Source organism: Mycena indigotica (genome assembly GCF_014461135.1).
Source record: "Mycena indigotica strain 171206Taipei chromosome Unknown Mind.scaff0009, whole genome shotgun sequence".
Classification (NCBI taxonomy): Eukaryota; Fungi; Basidiomycota; class Agaricomycetes; order Agaricales; family Mycenaceae; genus Mycena; species Mycena indigotica.
The window spans coordinates 2235431-2247699 of NW_023503008.1; the positions used below are offsets into that span (position 1 = coordinate 2235431).

Genomic DNA, 12269 nt, shown 5'->3' on the forward strand with positions numbered 1-12269 from the left:
TTGACTCGCTTCTCACCTTTATCATACTTCTTGTAATGGCTCGTGCGCGCCGCCGTTCTACCCGCAACACTGCGACAACTACACGGGCTTCCGGCTCTTCACCTTTATCCTCCTCCCCATCCACACCAGAACCAGCGCCAGAGCCAAAGACTGGTCCAACTGACAGCTGTCCAGGTTGCACCTCTGAATCGCGCGCCACATTCAACCAGTTCGAGAAGGAGAACTGGTAAGTAGCTTTAGGCCACACTTTCATCCCTTGACGACGCCCAGGATATGTTGCGACGTGTGCAAGGACTGGTATCATTGGCGATGTGCAGTCGCAGGAGAGGAAGACAAAACGTTGAGCATGGACAAAATCGACAAGTGGTGAGTAGCCTCGACATCGGTTCGTTGCCCAACTGACACAACTATAGGTTCTGTAAAACCTGTTTGGGCCAAGATTCAACGCGGACTATCACTTTCAAGGCACCGACAAGGAGGTCAGACCGGAAGCGCAATTATCAGGACTACGCAAATTTGAGTCTCGGGCTGAATGCGGATCCTGAACGTTGGCAACGAATGCTGGATAACAAAAAATTCAAGGCCGACCAGTTCAAGCGAATGGAAGGTGCAGACGTGAATTTGGACTGGCTTGAAGAAGACGATACCGCCATGACGGAGCCAATACTGATCGAGAAACCTGATGGTCTGGGAATGAAAATGCCCGATGAAGGCCTGTCGGTTGAAGATGTTGCTCAGCTGGTTGGCGAAGACGTCCCAGTTGAAGTCGTCGGTGAGTTGTCCACTAAACTCTACTCCCATCCAATATCGGAAATTAGATGTTGCGACACAGTCAGCCTCGCCTGGGTGGAATCTCGGGAAATGGGCAGACTATGTCGAACTAGAACCTTCAGCGCGCGAGAAGATATATAACGTCATTTCGCTCGAAGTCTCTGGCACGGAATTAGGGAACCTCGTTCTCCCTCCCAAACTTGTTCGAGACTTGGACTGGGTTGATAATTTCTGGCCCAGCACACGAAAAGGAAAAGGCCACCCTTATCCCAAAGTCCAGCTATATTGTCTGATGGGCGTTAAAAATGCCTGGACGGTGTGTAACACCATCTTTGCCAATAACCTCTGACGCTCTCTTTCTAGGATTGGCACATAGACTTTGCTGGGTCGTCTGTGTACTACCACATTCTTAGTGGCTCTAAAGTGATCCCATTCGTTTTTCAGAGAATGCCAATGACGCATGATTAGGTCTTCTATTTCATCAAACCAACCCCGGCAAACCTGGCGGCATATGAGAAATGGTCTGGGACTGAGCTCCAGAACACTTGGCTGGGCGATATGGTCGATGAGGTCGTCAAAGTCGTGTTAACAGCGGGTAACACAATGATCATACCCAGGTTCCTTTCGTCTATGCCTATCTCGTCCAAGTTGACCCATTGGCAGTGGCTGGATTCACGCTGTCTTTACTCCTGTAGACACTATCGTCTTTGGGGGTAACTTCTTACATTCATATGCTGCATCAATGCGTAGGTCAAAAAACCTATCTTTTTGTCTTTCTTTCTCATCGGTTTCGCAGAGTTGAACATCCGGAAAATCGAAATAGCCACCCACGTCCCCAAGAAATTCCGATTTCCTTTATTCACCAAGTGCGATCCATGAATCAATCTTTTTTTGGTCATACTCACTAGCATCAGGCTCTGTTGGTATGTTGGGGACAAGTATCTGCGAGACTTGAAGGGTCCAAATGTTTCTTATCCATCTCGAGTACTGAGCTCATTGCTCGCGTTGGCTGAATTTCTGGTGTCCGAAGTTCGTATTCTCGAGCGTGGGACGGAGCAAGCTAAGAAGGAGGTTCGAGAGCAAATACCGTCAGACCGCGTCAAAGATGCAGCCACTGTTGCGCGGGAACTCAGATGGCGGGTACGACTTGCGGCAGGTAATACGAGTGACGATGAGAGCAACACCGTCAAACCCAGTGGCTCGGGTGTTAAAAGGAAGCGAGGAGAAGAGGAAGAGCACGTTAAATTCAAGAACTTCAGACCTAGGAGGTGGGACAATATGGTCGAACAGACGGCAGAAGAGGAGCCCAAGGTTCTCCATGCACCCAAACCCACTGAGCAAGACTCTGGATGGAAAGAGCGTTGGATAGATTGGGCTAATGAAGAGGGTGAAGATGGTGACGAAGTGCGACTCAAGCGACGGACAGACAAAATAGTACGTGTTCGGTTGACCAACGATGGACTAGAGAGGCAGCGGATAGAACGGGTAGTTGAGTCTTGGGCTTGGTGGTAGCTTAGTCACGTCGAGGCGATCACGTTCAAGTCACGTTACGTTTGTTTCGCGCCAAGTCACAATAGTGTCACACATTTCTCTTCGCGCTACCATGTCCGCATTCAAAACACCCTCTCGTCGCCGGGTCCGCTCTGAAGTGAAGACCCCGCTGACACCCTCTCTCGCCTCTGCATTAAACGGAGTCACACTCGACAGCCCCGTCAAACGCTCCAGTTCTTCGATTCCAGTGACAGATGCTTTCCAACGACAAGCCAGCAGCGGGGTAATCCGCAAGGGTGGCGTCGAGAGCAGAATCGATGTAGTCGTTCTCGACTATGTGCCGCCTCCCATCTCGAAGCCTGCTGAAGTTAAACGGTCACGCTCCACTCCTGCCATTGTGTGTTATGTTCCTTTTGACGTCAAGCTCACAAAATCTGATTGTCTGCAGAAAAACGTGGCTGACCGCGACCGCTTTATCACATCCCGTGAACACAACCTCGAAACACTTGACCCTATGGCACTCAATACCAAATCTGCTTCGCCTGGTCACACAGCGCGACTTGTGGAAGCGACTGGTGTACCTCTCAACCGTCGCATTCTTGGATACCATCTCCCTCCTCCAACCGCCTCATCAGACACAACTCTTGCCCTCCAACGCGAGTTTGCTCGTCCGCTATATGCCAACCGACCGGGGTCGCTTGCCACCTCTACTGGCTCAACCACGAATAAGACGCGGAAAATTTCGACACAGCCTGAACGAGTCCTCGATGCTCCAGGTCTTGTCGACGACTTTTACCTCAACTTAGTCAGCTGGTCGTCTCTCAATTGCGTTGCGGTTTCTCTCGACACCAGCACGTATATCTGGAAGGCAGACACCGGGGCTGTTGTGCAAATGGGCGAAGCACCGAGTGGCACTTATGTCAGCAGTGTTAACTTCTCAGCGGACGGCGCCTTTCTCGGTATAGGACTTGGAACCGGAGAAGTCGAGCTGTGGGATGTTGAGAGGGGCGTTAAGCTGCGGACTATGGCTGGCCATCAGGCCCAAATCGCCGTTCTTTCTTGGTACAGCCATTTACTGAGCTCTGGATGTGGAGATGGGAGCGTTTGGCACCACGATGTCCGTGTCCCGAGGCATAAAGTCATGGAGTTGTTGGGCCATAATGGCGAAGTCTGTGGTCTGCAATGGAGGAAAGATGGTGAACTAATTGCCAGTGGCGGAAACGACAATGTGGTCAACATTTGGGATGGGAGAGTGGGCGATACGCCGGTTGGAGGAGACACTGTTGCCACAGGCAATGCCAAATGGACCAAGAGAAACCATACTGCGGCCGTCAAGGTGAGTTCAATATTTTCTGTGTTATCGTATTACTGACTTTGCCAGGCGCTCGCGTGGTCCCCGTGGCAGCCCAACCTTTTGGCTTCAGGCGGAGGTACCAACGATGCGACTATCAACGTTTGGAATAGCACGACGGGTGCACGTCTTCACACAGTCACGACACCGTCTCAAATCACGAGTCTCCACTTTTCACCACATAAAAAGGAACTTTTGAGCACCCACGGCTATCCTACTAATGCCATCGGAGTCTGGTCCTACCCTAGTCTTGAAAAGGTTGCCGAAATTCGAGATGCCCATGACTCGCGCGTTCTCTACAGCGCTATATCGCCTGGAGGGGACATGGTTGTTACTGGGGCAGGAGACGAAAGCCTCAAATTTTGGCGTATTTGGGATACTACTTCAGAGACCAAGAAGACCAAGACCGCTCGTTTAGAAGGAGCAACTCGCAGCGGCGTCCTTTCCCTTAGATAGCATGTGACATTATTATGTAACTTAAAACTTTTGTGGATTCACGGCCATGGCTCGGATAACCCACGCGCTCTTCGAGTCTGCGTCGGGCTATGCTGTCTTCCAAACAAAACTCACGGACGATATTGCTGCACGCTCCGCTGCTGTCCAGCAATCCATCTCTGACTTGGCAAAGTTCAACAAAATCGTTGAGCTCGTCAGTTTCTTGCCGTTCAAGAGCGCTGCTCAGGCACTGGAGAATGCCAATGATGTCTCGGAAGGTGTGTGGTGGGGACTTGGTGTATCTCACCAGCTCAACTGATATCGTTTGAAGGCATTCTGAATGACCACCTCAAATCCGTCCTTGAGCTGTCGCTTTCGAAAACATCCAAAAAAACACCCGTTTTGCTGGCTATCTCGGATCCTACTCTTGGAAAAAGCATCAAGGATGGGGTGAATGTGAACTGCGACGCTTCGGAGGAGGCCCAGGAAATCATTCGCGGAATTCGGCTCCATGCCTCGAAACTTTTGCAAGGGTTACAGGAGGACGACTTGACCAAGGCCCAGCTTGGTTTGGGGCACTCGTACTCTCGGTCAAAGCTAAAATTCAACGTGAATCGCGTGGACAACATGATCATCCAGGCCATTGCCCTCCTCGACCAGCTCGACAAGGACGTCAACTTATTCTCGATGCGGATGCGGGAATGGTATGGCTACCACTTCCCCGAGCTCGTCAGAATTGTACCAGACAACCACCAGTACGCGCGCGTTGCTCAACTCATTGGCGACAAGGATACCCTGGACGAAGAAAAACTTCCCGAGCTCGCCGCAATTCTCGACGACGACTCAACAAGAGCACAAAATATTCTCGACGCCGCGCGTGGGTCAATGGGGTCTTCTCTCTCCGACATCGACATGCTCAACATTTCTGCATTCGCCACTCGTGTTGTGTCCATATCCGAATACCGCAAGTCACTAGTGTCGTACTTGTCCGAGAAAATGAACGTTGTGGCCCCAAGCTTGACCGCTTTGTTGGGCGAGCGAATCGGTGCTCGTCTCATCAGCCACGCTGGTAGTCTCACGAATCTGAGCAAGTACCCTGCTAGCACGGTTCAAATTCTCGGTGCAGAAAAGGCTCTATTCCGTGCCCTCAAAACCAAAGGAAATACTCCCAAGGTACTTCATCTTTCCTTGTGGCTTCAAAGTATTGACTCAAGATTGTGTAGTATGGCCTTATATACCATTCAACTTTCATCGGACGCGCTGGCCCTAAGCACAAGGGGCGGATTTCACGGTTCCTGGCTAACAAGTGTTCGATCGCATCTCGTATAGACTGCTACTCGGACAACCCAACGCCCAAATTTGGCGAGGCTCTGCGGGAGCAAGTTGAGGAGAGGCTTAACTTCTTCGAGACCGGCGCCGCGCCGTCCAAAAATGCCGATGCGATGCGCAAGGTGTTGCAGGATTTAGCGCTTGAAGACGAAGAAGATGACGACGAGCCAATGCCCTTGACAACTTTGGAGCCCTCGCCCAAGAAAAAGAAGGAGAAGAAACGAAAGAGTGAAGCTATGGAAGTTGATGGGGAAGAGGAGCCTGCCCCGAAAAAGGTCAAACTTTCCAAGGAGGAAAAGAAAGCTTTGAAAAAAGCTGCAAAAGCAGAAGCCATTGCAGCCGCACCAGTAAGCATAACAGTTACTCGCTCAATATTTCAAGCTCAACATTACTTAGGAGGGTAAACCAGAGAAGAAGAAAAAGGACAAGAAAGTGAAGACGTAGCAAGTAACTTACTTTTCTCGATCTATATTGTAGGCAGTCACGCTATTCCCCTTTTCTTCTGTTTTGCCATGCCGAAAGTCAGCAAGTCGCGCAGCCTATCCCACAGCCCGCCAGGCACAAACTCAAACCCATTCCATCGTCTGCTATCCCGAGTCAAGTCTCGCCAGCTCGCCAACTCTCCAATCCAGAAACCCGTCCGTCATGGTAGACCAGATCCAGATCCAGTTGTAGATACGCCTCCCGAAAAACCAAGAGCCCGCGTAGCCCTCCAGAACGAAGACTTGACTGAAGATGTTGTTGTCATCACTGCTCTTTCGACGCTGCCTTTCTGCTGCCATGAAGATCTCTTGACTATGTCTCGCCCGGGTTTGGTTGCTGTAGCAGAGTCGCTCAACGAGAAACTTCCCATCGCGATGCGTATTTCTATCAGTCGTACTCGGACGGACACTGCTATTCGAAACGAAGTAGAGTTCATTGTGGGCTTGCGCAACAACAGAACACATGTCCACTCAGTCACAACAACACGACACAGAACACCTCCCCCTACAACTCCTACTTCAGTTTCCAGAAAGAGACATAGAGTTATCTATGGAACACCGGCAACGCCTATGCTCGAACGTCTTGCTGAGGTCGAAGAAGAAGTAGAAGAGCCAGTGCGTCGCAAGCGACTTGTTATGAAGACACCAGAACCAGATGCTTCCTCGCCTATTGCCTCCCGCCACAACACTTCCAGTCAATCACCAACCACCAAACCAAGGGTAGACCATGCAGTTGTCAAAATAAAGCTTCCAAAGAGCCGCAAGCCGCTGGAGATGACCCGTCATGTTAGCCAGCCTCTCGAAACACGCCGACAACCTATGCCAAACACGGGACGTCGTGCTGCAAGTTGCTCGTCTCCATTGGTCAGCGCTGGGGCGTCTCGGAAGGCATTGTTGGAGGATGAGTAGGTGTCGGTTCACTATCCAACACCTGCTCGAGTTCGGGAAAGCATTGTGCGATGGCGTTATTCAGGTAGTTTCGATACGTGTCAATGGCGACTATTTTTCCGTTTATGAATTGGTTTTCTGTGGCTGCGCGCTCGAGTCGTTCACGTGTGAGTTGCATGGGATTACGAGCGTTGTCGATGTCCATGAGTACTTGAATCGGAATCATAGTGCGAATGCCTTGCGCCATCTCTTCTATGGTGGAAAGATGCCCAATGACTTCATTCACACGCAGTCCGACTTGTTTGCCACCTCCCGGCTTGTCGCGATCCTTTGTCGAGTCGTGGATAACCGTAGTGCCAAGGTTATAGAGGGCATGTGCGAGTCCCATCAGTTCCAGCTCCAGGTCACCCTGTACTCCTGTTGGTGGTGGCGATTGGGAAGAGCGTGGAGAGTCTGGTGCAGCTGGAGTGTTGACCGTGGCCATGGCGGTCAAGAAATAAAGTACAGGTTGCGTGACAAACGTGATGACCCTCTTGACAGAAGTCTTCATCTCTGCCCTGTCCCATGAAGCCTACGAGACTCTTCCAGATGACCTAGAGAACTGGCTCTATAATGAGCACCGTATTCTGCGTCAAGGAGATATTTTCTCCCTTGATGGACCCAATTTGCACTACCGGCTCGACATGCTCAGTCCGGTCCTCCAAGGCTTTGCTCAAAAAGGCACCACTAGAATTGTCCTTACTCTAGGCAATTCGGAGGGTACTCTAGAGAGTGCCGATATCGAACCGGACTTTGTTGAAATCGACGAACAATTTCTCGCCTCCGCCACGTTAGGACTGCCCTCTCAAAACGCGTCAAACACCTTCGATTGCAAACCATTAATAGACGCAGTTTCTCAAGAATACGACGACTGTACTATATATCTGAAGACTCAAGACCTGAGTCGCGTCGGAGGGTTAAATGGGGACTGGGTGATCGCTGGTTCTCCCGGAATGTGAAAGCCGTTGACCTAGAAAGCAGGCAGTAGCGCAACTCGGTGGTACAAACTACCGTCGTCTCGTGCGGATATTAGCGGATGACTCTGTCATACAACATAGGTGTGCCTCCCTTATGGCTCGCCCAATTGAATTTTCATCATGGAGGCTAGCAATGTGGTTCAAATGGCGCCGCTTCTTCTTCACAACATATGCAAGAGCCAAACCCCTTCCATCCTCTTGCGCTCGAGCCCTTTCGGCTCTGGTTCTCCTGCTATCCCGACCGCCAAGTCTGTTACGGTTGCTCGTGTTGCTTCTCCGATCTCGGTTGACAAAACGCATGAACCCGCGTTCTTGAAAGCACTACGACATCACTTCAACGCGTCAAAGCGCATAGTCAAGAAAGGAGATCTAGTTGCAGTGGGTATCGATACGACGAACAGGAGGGACACCGACGAATTTCCTGAGTAAGTCAACTTTACTTTGTGAAGCCCAGAAAATAAACCAGGAAACCTAGAACTCAGCGGTCGGACGAGGTTGTCTACTTCATTATTACCAACACAGAGCACGATGTCGTGCCTGTTCATGACTCGTATCTTGACTTGGCTGGAGGAGAGCTTGGTTGCTATGTTGATCCTACAACGACGCGACTAATTCAGGCTGGGGTGGAGCATTGCCGTGTTCCTTCTGTGGGAAGGTATTTCAGACCGCGTATGTACTGCCTGCATAGAGTTTATATCATCATTGAGTTGCGCATTCAGATCGTCGAAGTCCTTCTGCTCTTCTTGCCGATCTCAACTCGACATCGTGTTTGCTTGGTCCAGCAAGTCCGTTTTCCAAACTCTCTACTTTATGCTCTGCGACACTGTTGCGGGACGCGGTCGACTACAATCTGAATGTGTCCATCCTACTCAAGGGTGTCAGCGGTATAGGTAAATATACGACCGCACGGTGGGTTGCAGAAACGCTGGGGATCCATTTTATGGAGGTTTGCGGCTTGACTTGTCTCCACTTGATTGCTTAGTTGACGCAGATCAACTGCTATGACATTGTGGGCGAAAGCGAAGTTAAAACCGAAGGAACTCTTCGGGCTCGCTTCGAAAAGCTCGAAGAATGCTCGCCTTGCATCTTGTTCCTGAGGCATATCGACGCTTTCATACAGACCACCCAAAATTTGGAGCCCGGCAAAGGTCAAAAGTTGTGTGTCGGTTGATCTCAAATAGCTAACCCTCGTTATCAGACCTCCCAATCGTGAACGTCCTCCAGGAGTGCATCGGAAATCTACAAAGCAGTTGGAGGTTGGCTGGTCAGCCAGCCCTGGTTTTTGGCAGCACCCACGAATCCGACCGGCTTCCCATACAGCTCGTAGCCTCCTTCAAACACGACATCAGCTTCGAGGTGGGTCTATTCTGAGCTTTTGGGGCTGGATTTACTTCCGCTCTCTTTCAGGCACCGAATGAGGATGAACGGCGAGAAATGCTGCGCATACTCCTCTCGGGGACGCCTTTGGCGCCGGACGTGTCCCTCTCTCGACTGGCTACTGAAACCGCGGCACTTGTGGCCAGTGATCTCACCAGTCTAGTCCAAACCGCAGAGAGTCGTGCTGTTGCGCGAGCCGCCAACGTGACGTAGGGATAAATTTGTTCTTAATACCCTTTTCTAACTTTTTTTTTTGCGTTTTTAGAAATTCTACGGAGAAAGAGGTCATCGAGGCAAGGGTGGGGGTGACCGCACAAGACTTTGAAAGCGCTCTAGAAAAGATACGAACCATACATTCAGAGAGCATAGGGGCTCCGAAGATTCCGAATGTGACTTGGGACGATGTCGGTGGCCTGGCCTCTGTGAAGTCGGACATTCTCGACACGATACAACTGCCCTTGGAACACCCAGAGCTATTTTCCGACGGCTTAAAAAAGCGATCAGGTAGGTGATGCCATCGTCTGATCATCAATTCCGCTCACTGGGGGTTGCAGGCATACTGCTGTATGGCCCGCCGGGCACAGGCAAGACATTGTTGGCCAAGGCAGTCGCGACCTCGTGCTCCCTCAACTTTTTCTCGGTCAAAGGACCAGAGTTGCTCAACATGTACATTGGCGAGTCAGAAGCCAACGTGCGACGCGTTTTCCAGAGAGCGAGGGATGCGCGCCCGTGTGTCATCTTCTTTGATGAGCTCGACTCTGTTGCACCGAAGAGAGGCAACCACGGCGACTCTGGCGGTGTTATGGACCGCATCGTGAGCCAGCTTTTGGCGGAACTCGATGGCATGTCCAGTGATGGCGGCCCTGATGTCTTCGTTATTGGCGCCACAAATCGCCCCGACCTCCTCGACCCAGCTCTTCTTCGGCCAGGCCGGTTCGTCCTTGTAGCACCCCCCGTTAACTCCCCTAACTTTGTCGCAAGGTTTGACCGCTTATTATATCTCGGAGTCAGCGACACGCATGAGGCCCAACTCAACATCCTCAAGGCTCTCACTCGTAAATTCAGGCTGGATCCAGCCTTAGATCTTCAAGCCCTGGCTGAGCAGTGTCCATTCAACTACACTGGCGCGGATTTCTACGCCCTGTGTTCAGATGCGATGCTGAACGCAATGTCTCGCAAAGCTGACGCGTTGGAAGCCAAACTGGCTCAACTGAATGTCACCCCGTTGGAGGGACATCCACACCCGCTAACTGCCCAGTATTACCTCGCTGAACTGGCTTCATCAGAGGATATCGACGTTTTGGTCTCCCAGGCCGATTTCGACCGTGCGTTGCGGAATTTGGAGCCAAGTGTCAGTCAGTCGGAGATGGACCATTACAAACAAGTACAGCAACGCTTTTCTGGCGCGGTATAATAGAGTCAGATAACAGAGCTTCCGGCTTCGTCTGAGAGACATCGTAATTTGAGAAACACATCGCTGCCTTCAAACCCGTTAGCCAAGTGCATAACTCTGTTCACGATACCCACCCCACCCCTCCAACGACACGAGCTCCAGAGAGCCGCCAAAATACCTGAGGGCTGTTTAGTTGCTGATGAAAACTCGCTCGCTAATCGCCTACTTGGCGTATAGTTTACTCATAGGAAGACCTGATGGATATTGAGAAACTAATGGACGATCCGAATTGAGGACTTGCCGTAACCCAACCCTGCGATAGAGCCGAGCCCAGTTTGCAGTCCTTTGGATGTTATTTCGCTGAAGAGATGTGGATCGTCTCCGCCAATATTAGCGAGTCCTCCAACATGCTGGGCTGCATATGGTCCGCCACCAGCATCTTCGTCGTCATTGCTCTTCGCGGTGGTGAATGCATACGAGAAAATGCGCGCCATGTCGCTGGGGGAGACACCCCCCGCCTTCGTCTCGAATTCTTATCGAGAAAAAGCTTGAAACAGACGGCGCCAACGTTATCCGCACAGGCGGCAGTGCCTTTTTATGGTGCTCTACCGTCGCTCGGAACGAGTTCTTTAATATTTCCGTCAGCATGTATTCGAGGTCTATCCAGTCAGAAGAAACCCATAGGAAGATTAGTAATACCCACGGACGGGAACATATCTGTCTAGCTGCATCAATACGGGCTGCGCCAGAGGAAATTCACCGGAGCTCACGCAAACGTTGCGTCGACCTCTCCATCAATTACAACCGACGGACTTGCGCCCAGGGTGGCAGAGCACAACTCGGCAACATAAGACTCGCACATACGAATCATTCGCTCGACTCTCAGATTAGTGTCGACAACGCCGATTTCGCCTGTTGATGCTTCTTCTAATGCTCGTGAAACAGCGATGTGCTGCTCCGCTATCAGTCTCACCGATATTCGATTCTGGATTGCTGCAAAAATCGTTATAAAGGCATCGGATCGCCCCACGCGTCTCCTTACCGCCGTCAAGAAAGTTGCTGATTTGTGTTGGCGACATATACTTTGCACTCTCCAGAAAACCTTTCGCCATCGTGGGAATATCGTTGGCATGCCTTTGCACTAACGCTTCTAGCTGTGGTCGTTGTTGGATATATTTTGCAACTCGAGACTGCTTTACCTGAAGCGTGAAGCGTTTGTTGTCCTCAAGCGTTTTCACCTGAAATTCTGGTGATTTGGCGCTTTCTAACCAAACGGTAACGCACTGGAGGATAACTGCAAATATCTGAGGGAAGAATACGGAATTAGCACACAACTCACGTCGCAAGTAACTGAAAGCTGTCGCGATAGGCATTGAGTGTGTTGGCAATGTATGGATTGGTCCCAACAATGAATGGTAGTGATTGAAGTGAGTGAACCCGCATTGCCAGTCGTCGAGGAATCTCTTCCAGTGCAATAGCTACAGAGGAAAGGACTGAACTTGATGTTGCCTTTCAAGTCGATTAGAACCGACTGATAGAACGACTATTCAATTACCGGTCGACCGAAAGATAATAGAGAGGCAAGGTTGAGAGAGACAGTAGGAGGAGACTGGGCATATCTCTGCAAAATTTCGGTGGACGTCCCTCGAAGAGCAGAAAGCATTTCAGTGACGTCACAAGCGCACGGTCACATGCTCTGGGAACACAAAAGTTCCAGATGCGATGTGCGAAATTAG

The 12269-nt window shown here is 50.8% G+C and overlaps 7 protein-coding genes across 7 annotated transcripts; 5 read left to right on the forward strand and 2 right to left on the reverse strand.

Moving 5' to 3' along the window:
- Positions 1–35: 35 nt before the first annotated feature.
- Positions 36–2283, forward strand: MIND_01057000 (Jumonji superfamily protein; the record flags this gene model as incomplete). The annotated part of the gene is made up of 9 exons (XM_037367151.1): positions 36–226; positions 271–366; positions 414–772; positions 819–1087; positions 1135–1194; positions 1240–1388; positions 1435–1517; positions 1568–1637; positions 1686–2283. 9 exons carry the CDS (start codon positions 36–38, stop codon positions 2281–2283), a joined length of 1875 nt encoding a protein of 624 aa, XP_037216545.1.
- Positions 2284–2374: 91 nt separating this feature from the next.
- On the forward strand, positions 2375–4069 carry MIND_01057100 (uncharacterized protein; the record flags this gene model as incomplete). The annotated part of the gene is made up of 3 exons (XM_037367152.1): positions 2375–2659; positions 2711–3598; positions 3644–4069. 3 exons carry the CDS (start codon positions 2375–2377, stop codon positions 4067–4069), a joined length of 1599 nt encoding a protein of 532 aa, XP_037216546.1.
- A 37-nt stretch (positions 4070–4106) lies between these two features.
- On the forward strand, positions 4107–5821 carry MIND_01057200 (uncharacterized protein; the record flags this gene model as incomplete). The annotated part of the gene is made up of 4 exons (XM_037367153.1): positions 4107–4326; positions 4380–5221; positions 5272–5724; positions 5774–5821. Exons 1-4 carry the CDS (start codon positions 4116–4118, stop codon positions 5819–5821), a joined length of 1554 nt encoding a protein of 517 aa, XP_037216547.1. The 5' UTR covers positions 4107–4115.
- Positions 5822–5889: 68 nt separating this feature from the next.
- MIND_01057300 (Glutamine amidotransferase type-2 domain-containing protein) lies at positions 5890–6768 on the forward strand (the record flags this gene model as incomplete). Its single annotated transcript, XM_037367154.1, has 1 exon — positions 5890–6768. The coding sequence occupies one exon, from the start codon at positions 5890–5892 to the stop codon at positions 6766–6768; it is 879 nt and encodes a 292-aa protein (XP_037216548.1).
- MIND_01057400 (Mediator of RNA polymerase II transcription subunit 10) lies at positions 6725–7246 on the reverse strand (the record flags this gene model as incomplete). The annotated part of the gene is made up of 1 exon (XM_037367155.1): positions 6725–7246. Exon 1 carries the CDS (start codon positions 7229–7231, stop codon positions 6725–6727), a length of 507 nt encoding a protein of 168 aa, XP_037216549.1. The 5' UTR covers positions 7232–7246.
- Positions 7247–7271: 25 nt separating this feature from the next.
- On the forward strand, positions 7272–10554 carry MIND_01057500 (AAA domain-containing protein; the record flags this gene model as incomplete). Its single annotated transcript, XM_037367156.1, has 11 exons — positions 7272–7718; positions 7768–7844; positions 7895–8188; positions 8239–8432; positions 8483–8709; positions 8755–8911; positions 8962–9119; positions 9171–9349; positions 9406–9644; positions 9695–10073; positions 10122–10554. The coding sequence occupies 11 exons, from the start codon at positions 7272–7274 to the stop codon at positions 10552–10554; spliced, it is 2784 nt and encodes a 927-aa protein (XP_037216550.1).
- A 5-nt stretch (positions 10555–10559) lies between these two features.
- Positions 10560–12196, reverse strand: MIND_01057600 (Protein-serine/threonine kinase; the record flags this gene model as incomplete). Its single annotated transcript, XM_037367157.1, has 12 exons — positions 10560–10621; positions 10668–10711; positions 10760–10787; positions 10835–11031; positions 11093–11192; positions 11237–11250; positions 11304–11526; positions 11576–11687; positions 11733–11771; positions 11818–11827; positions 11873–12042; positions 12089–12196. 12 exons carry the CDS (start codon positions 12194–12196, stop codon positions 10560–10562), a joined length of 1107 nt encoding a protein of 368 aa, XP_037216551.1.
- Between the last annotated feature and the right edge of the window lie 73 nt (positions 12197–12269).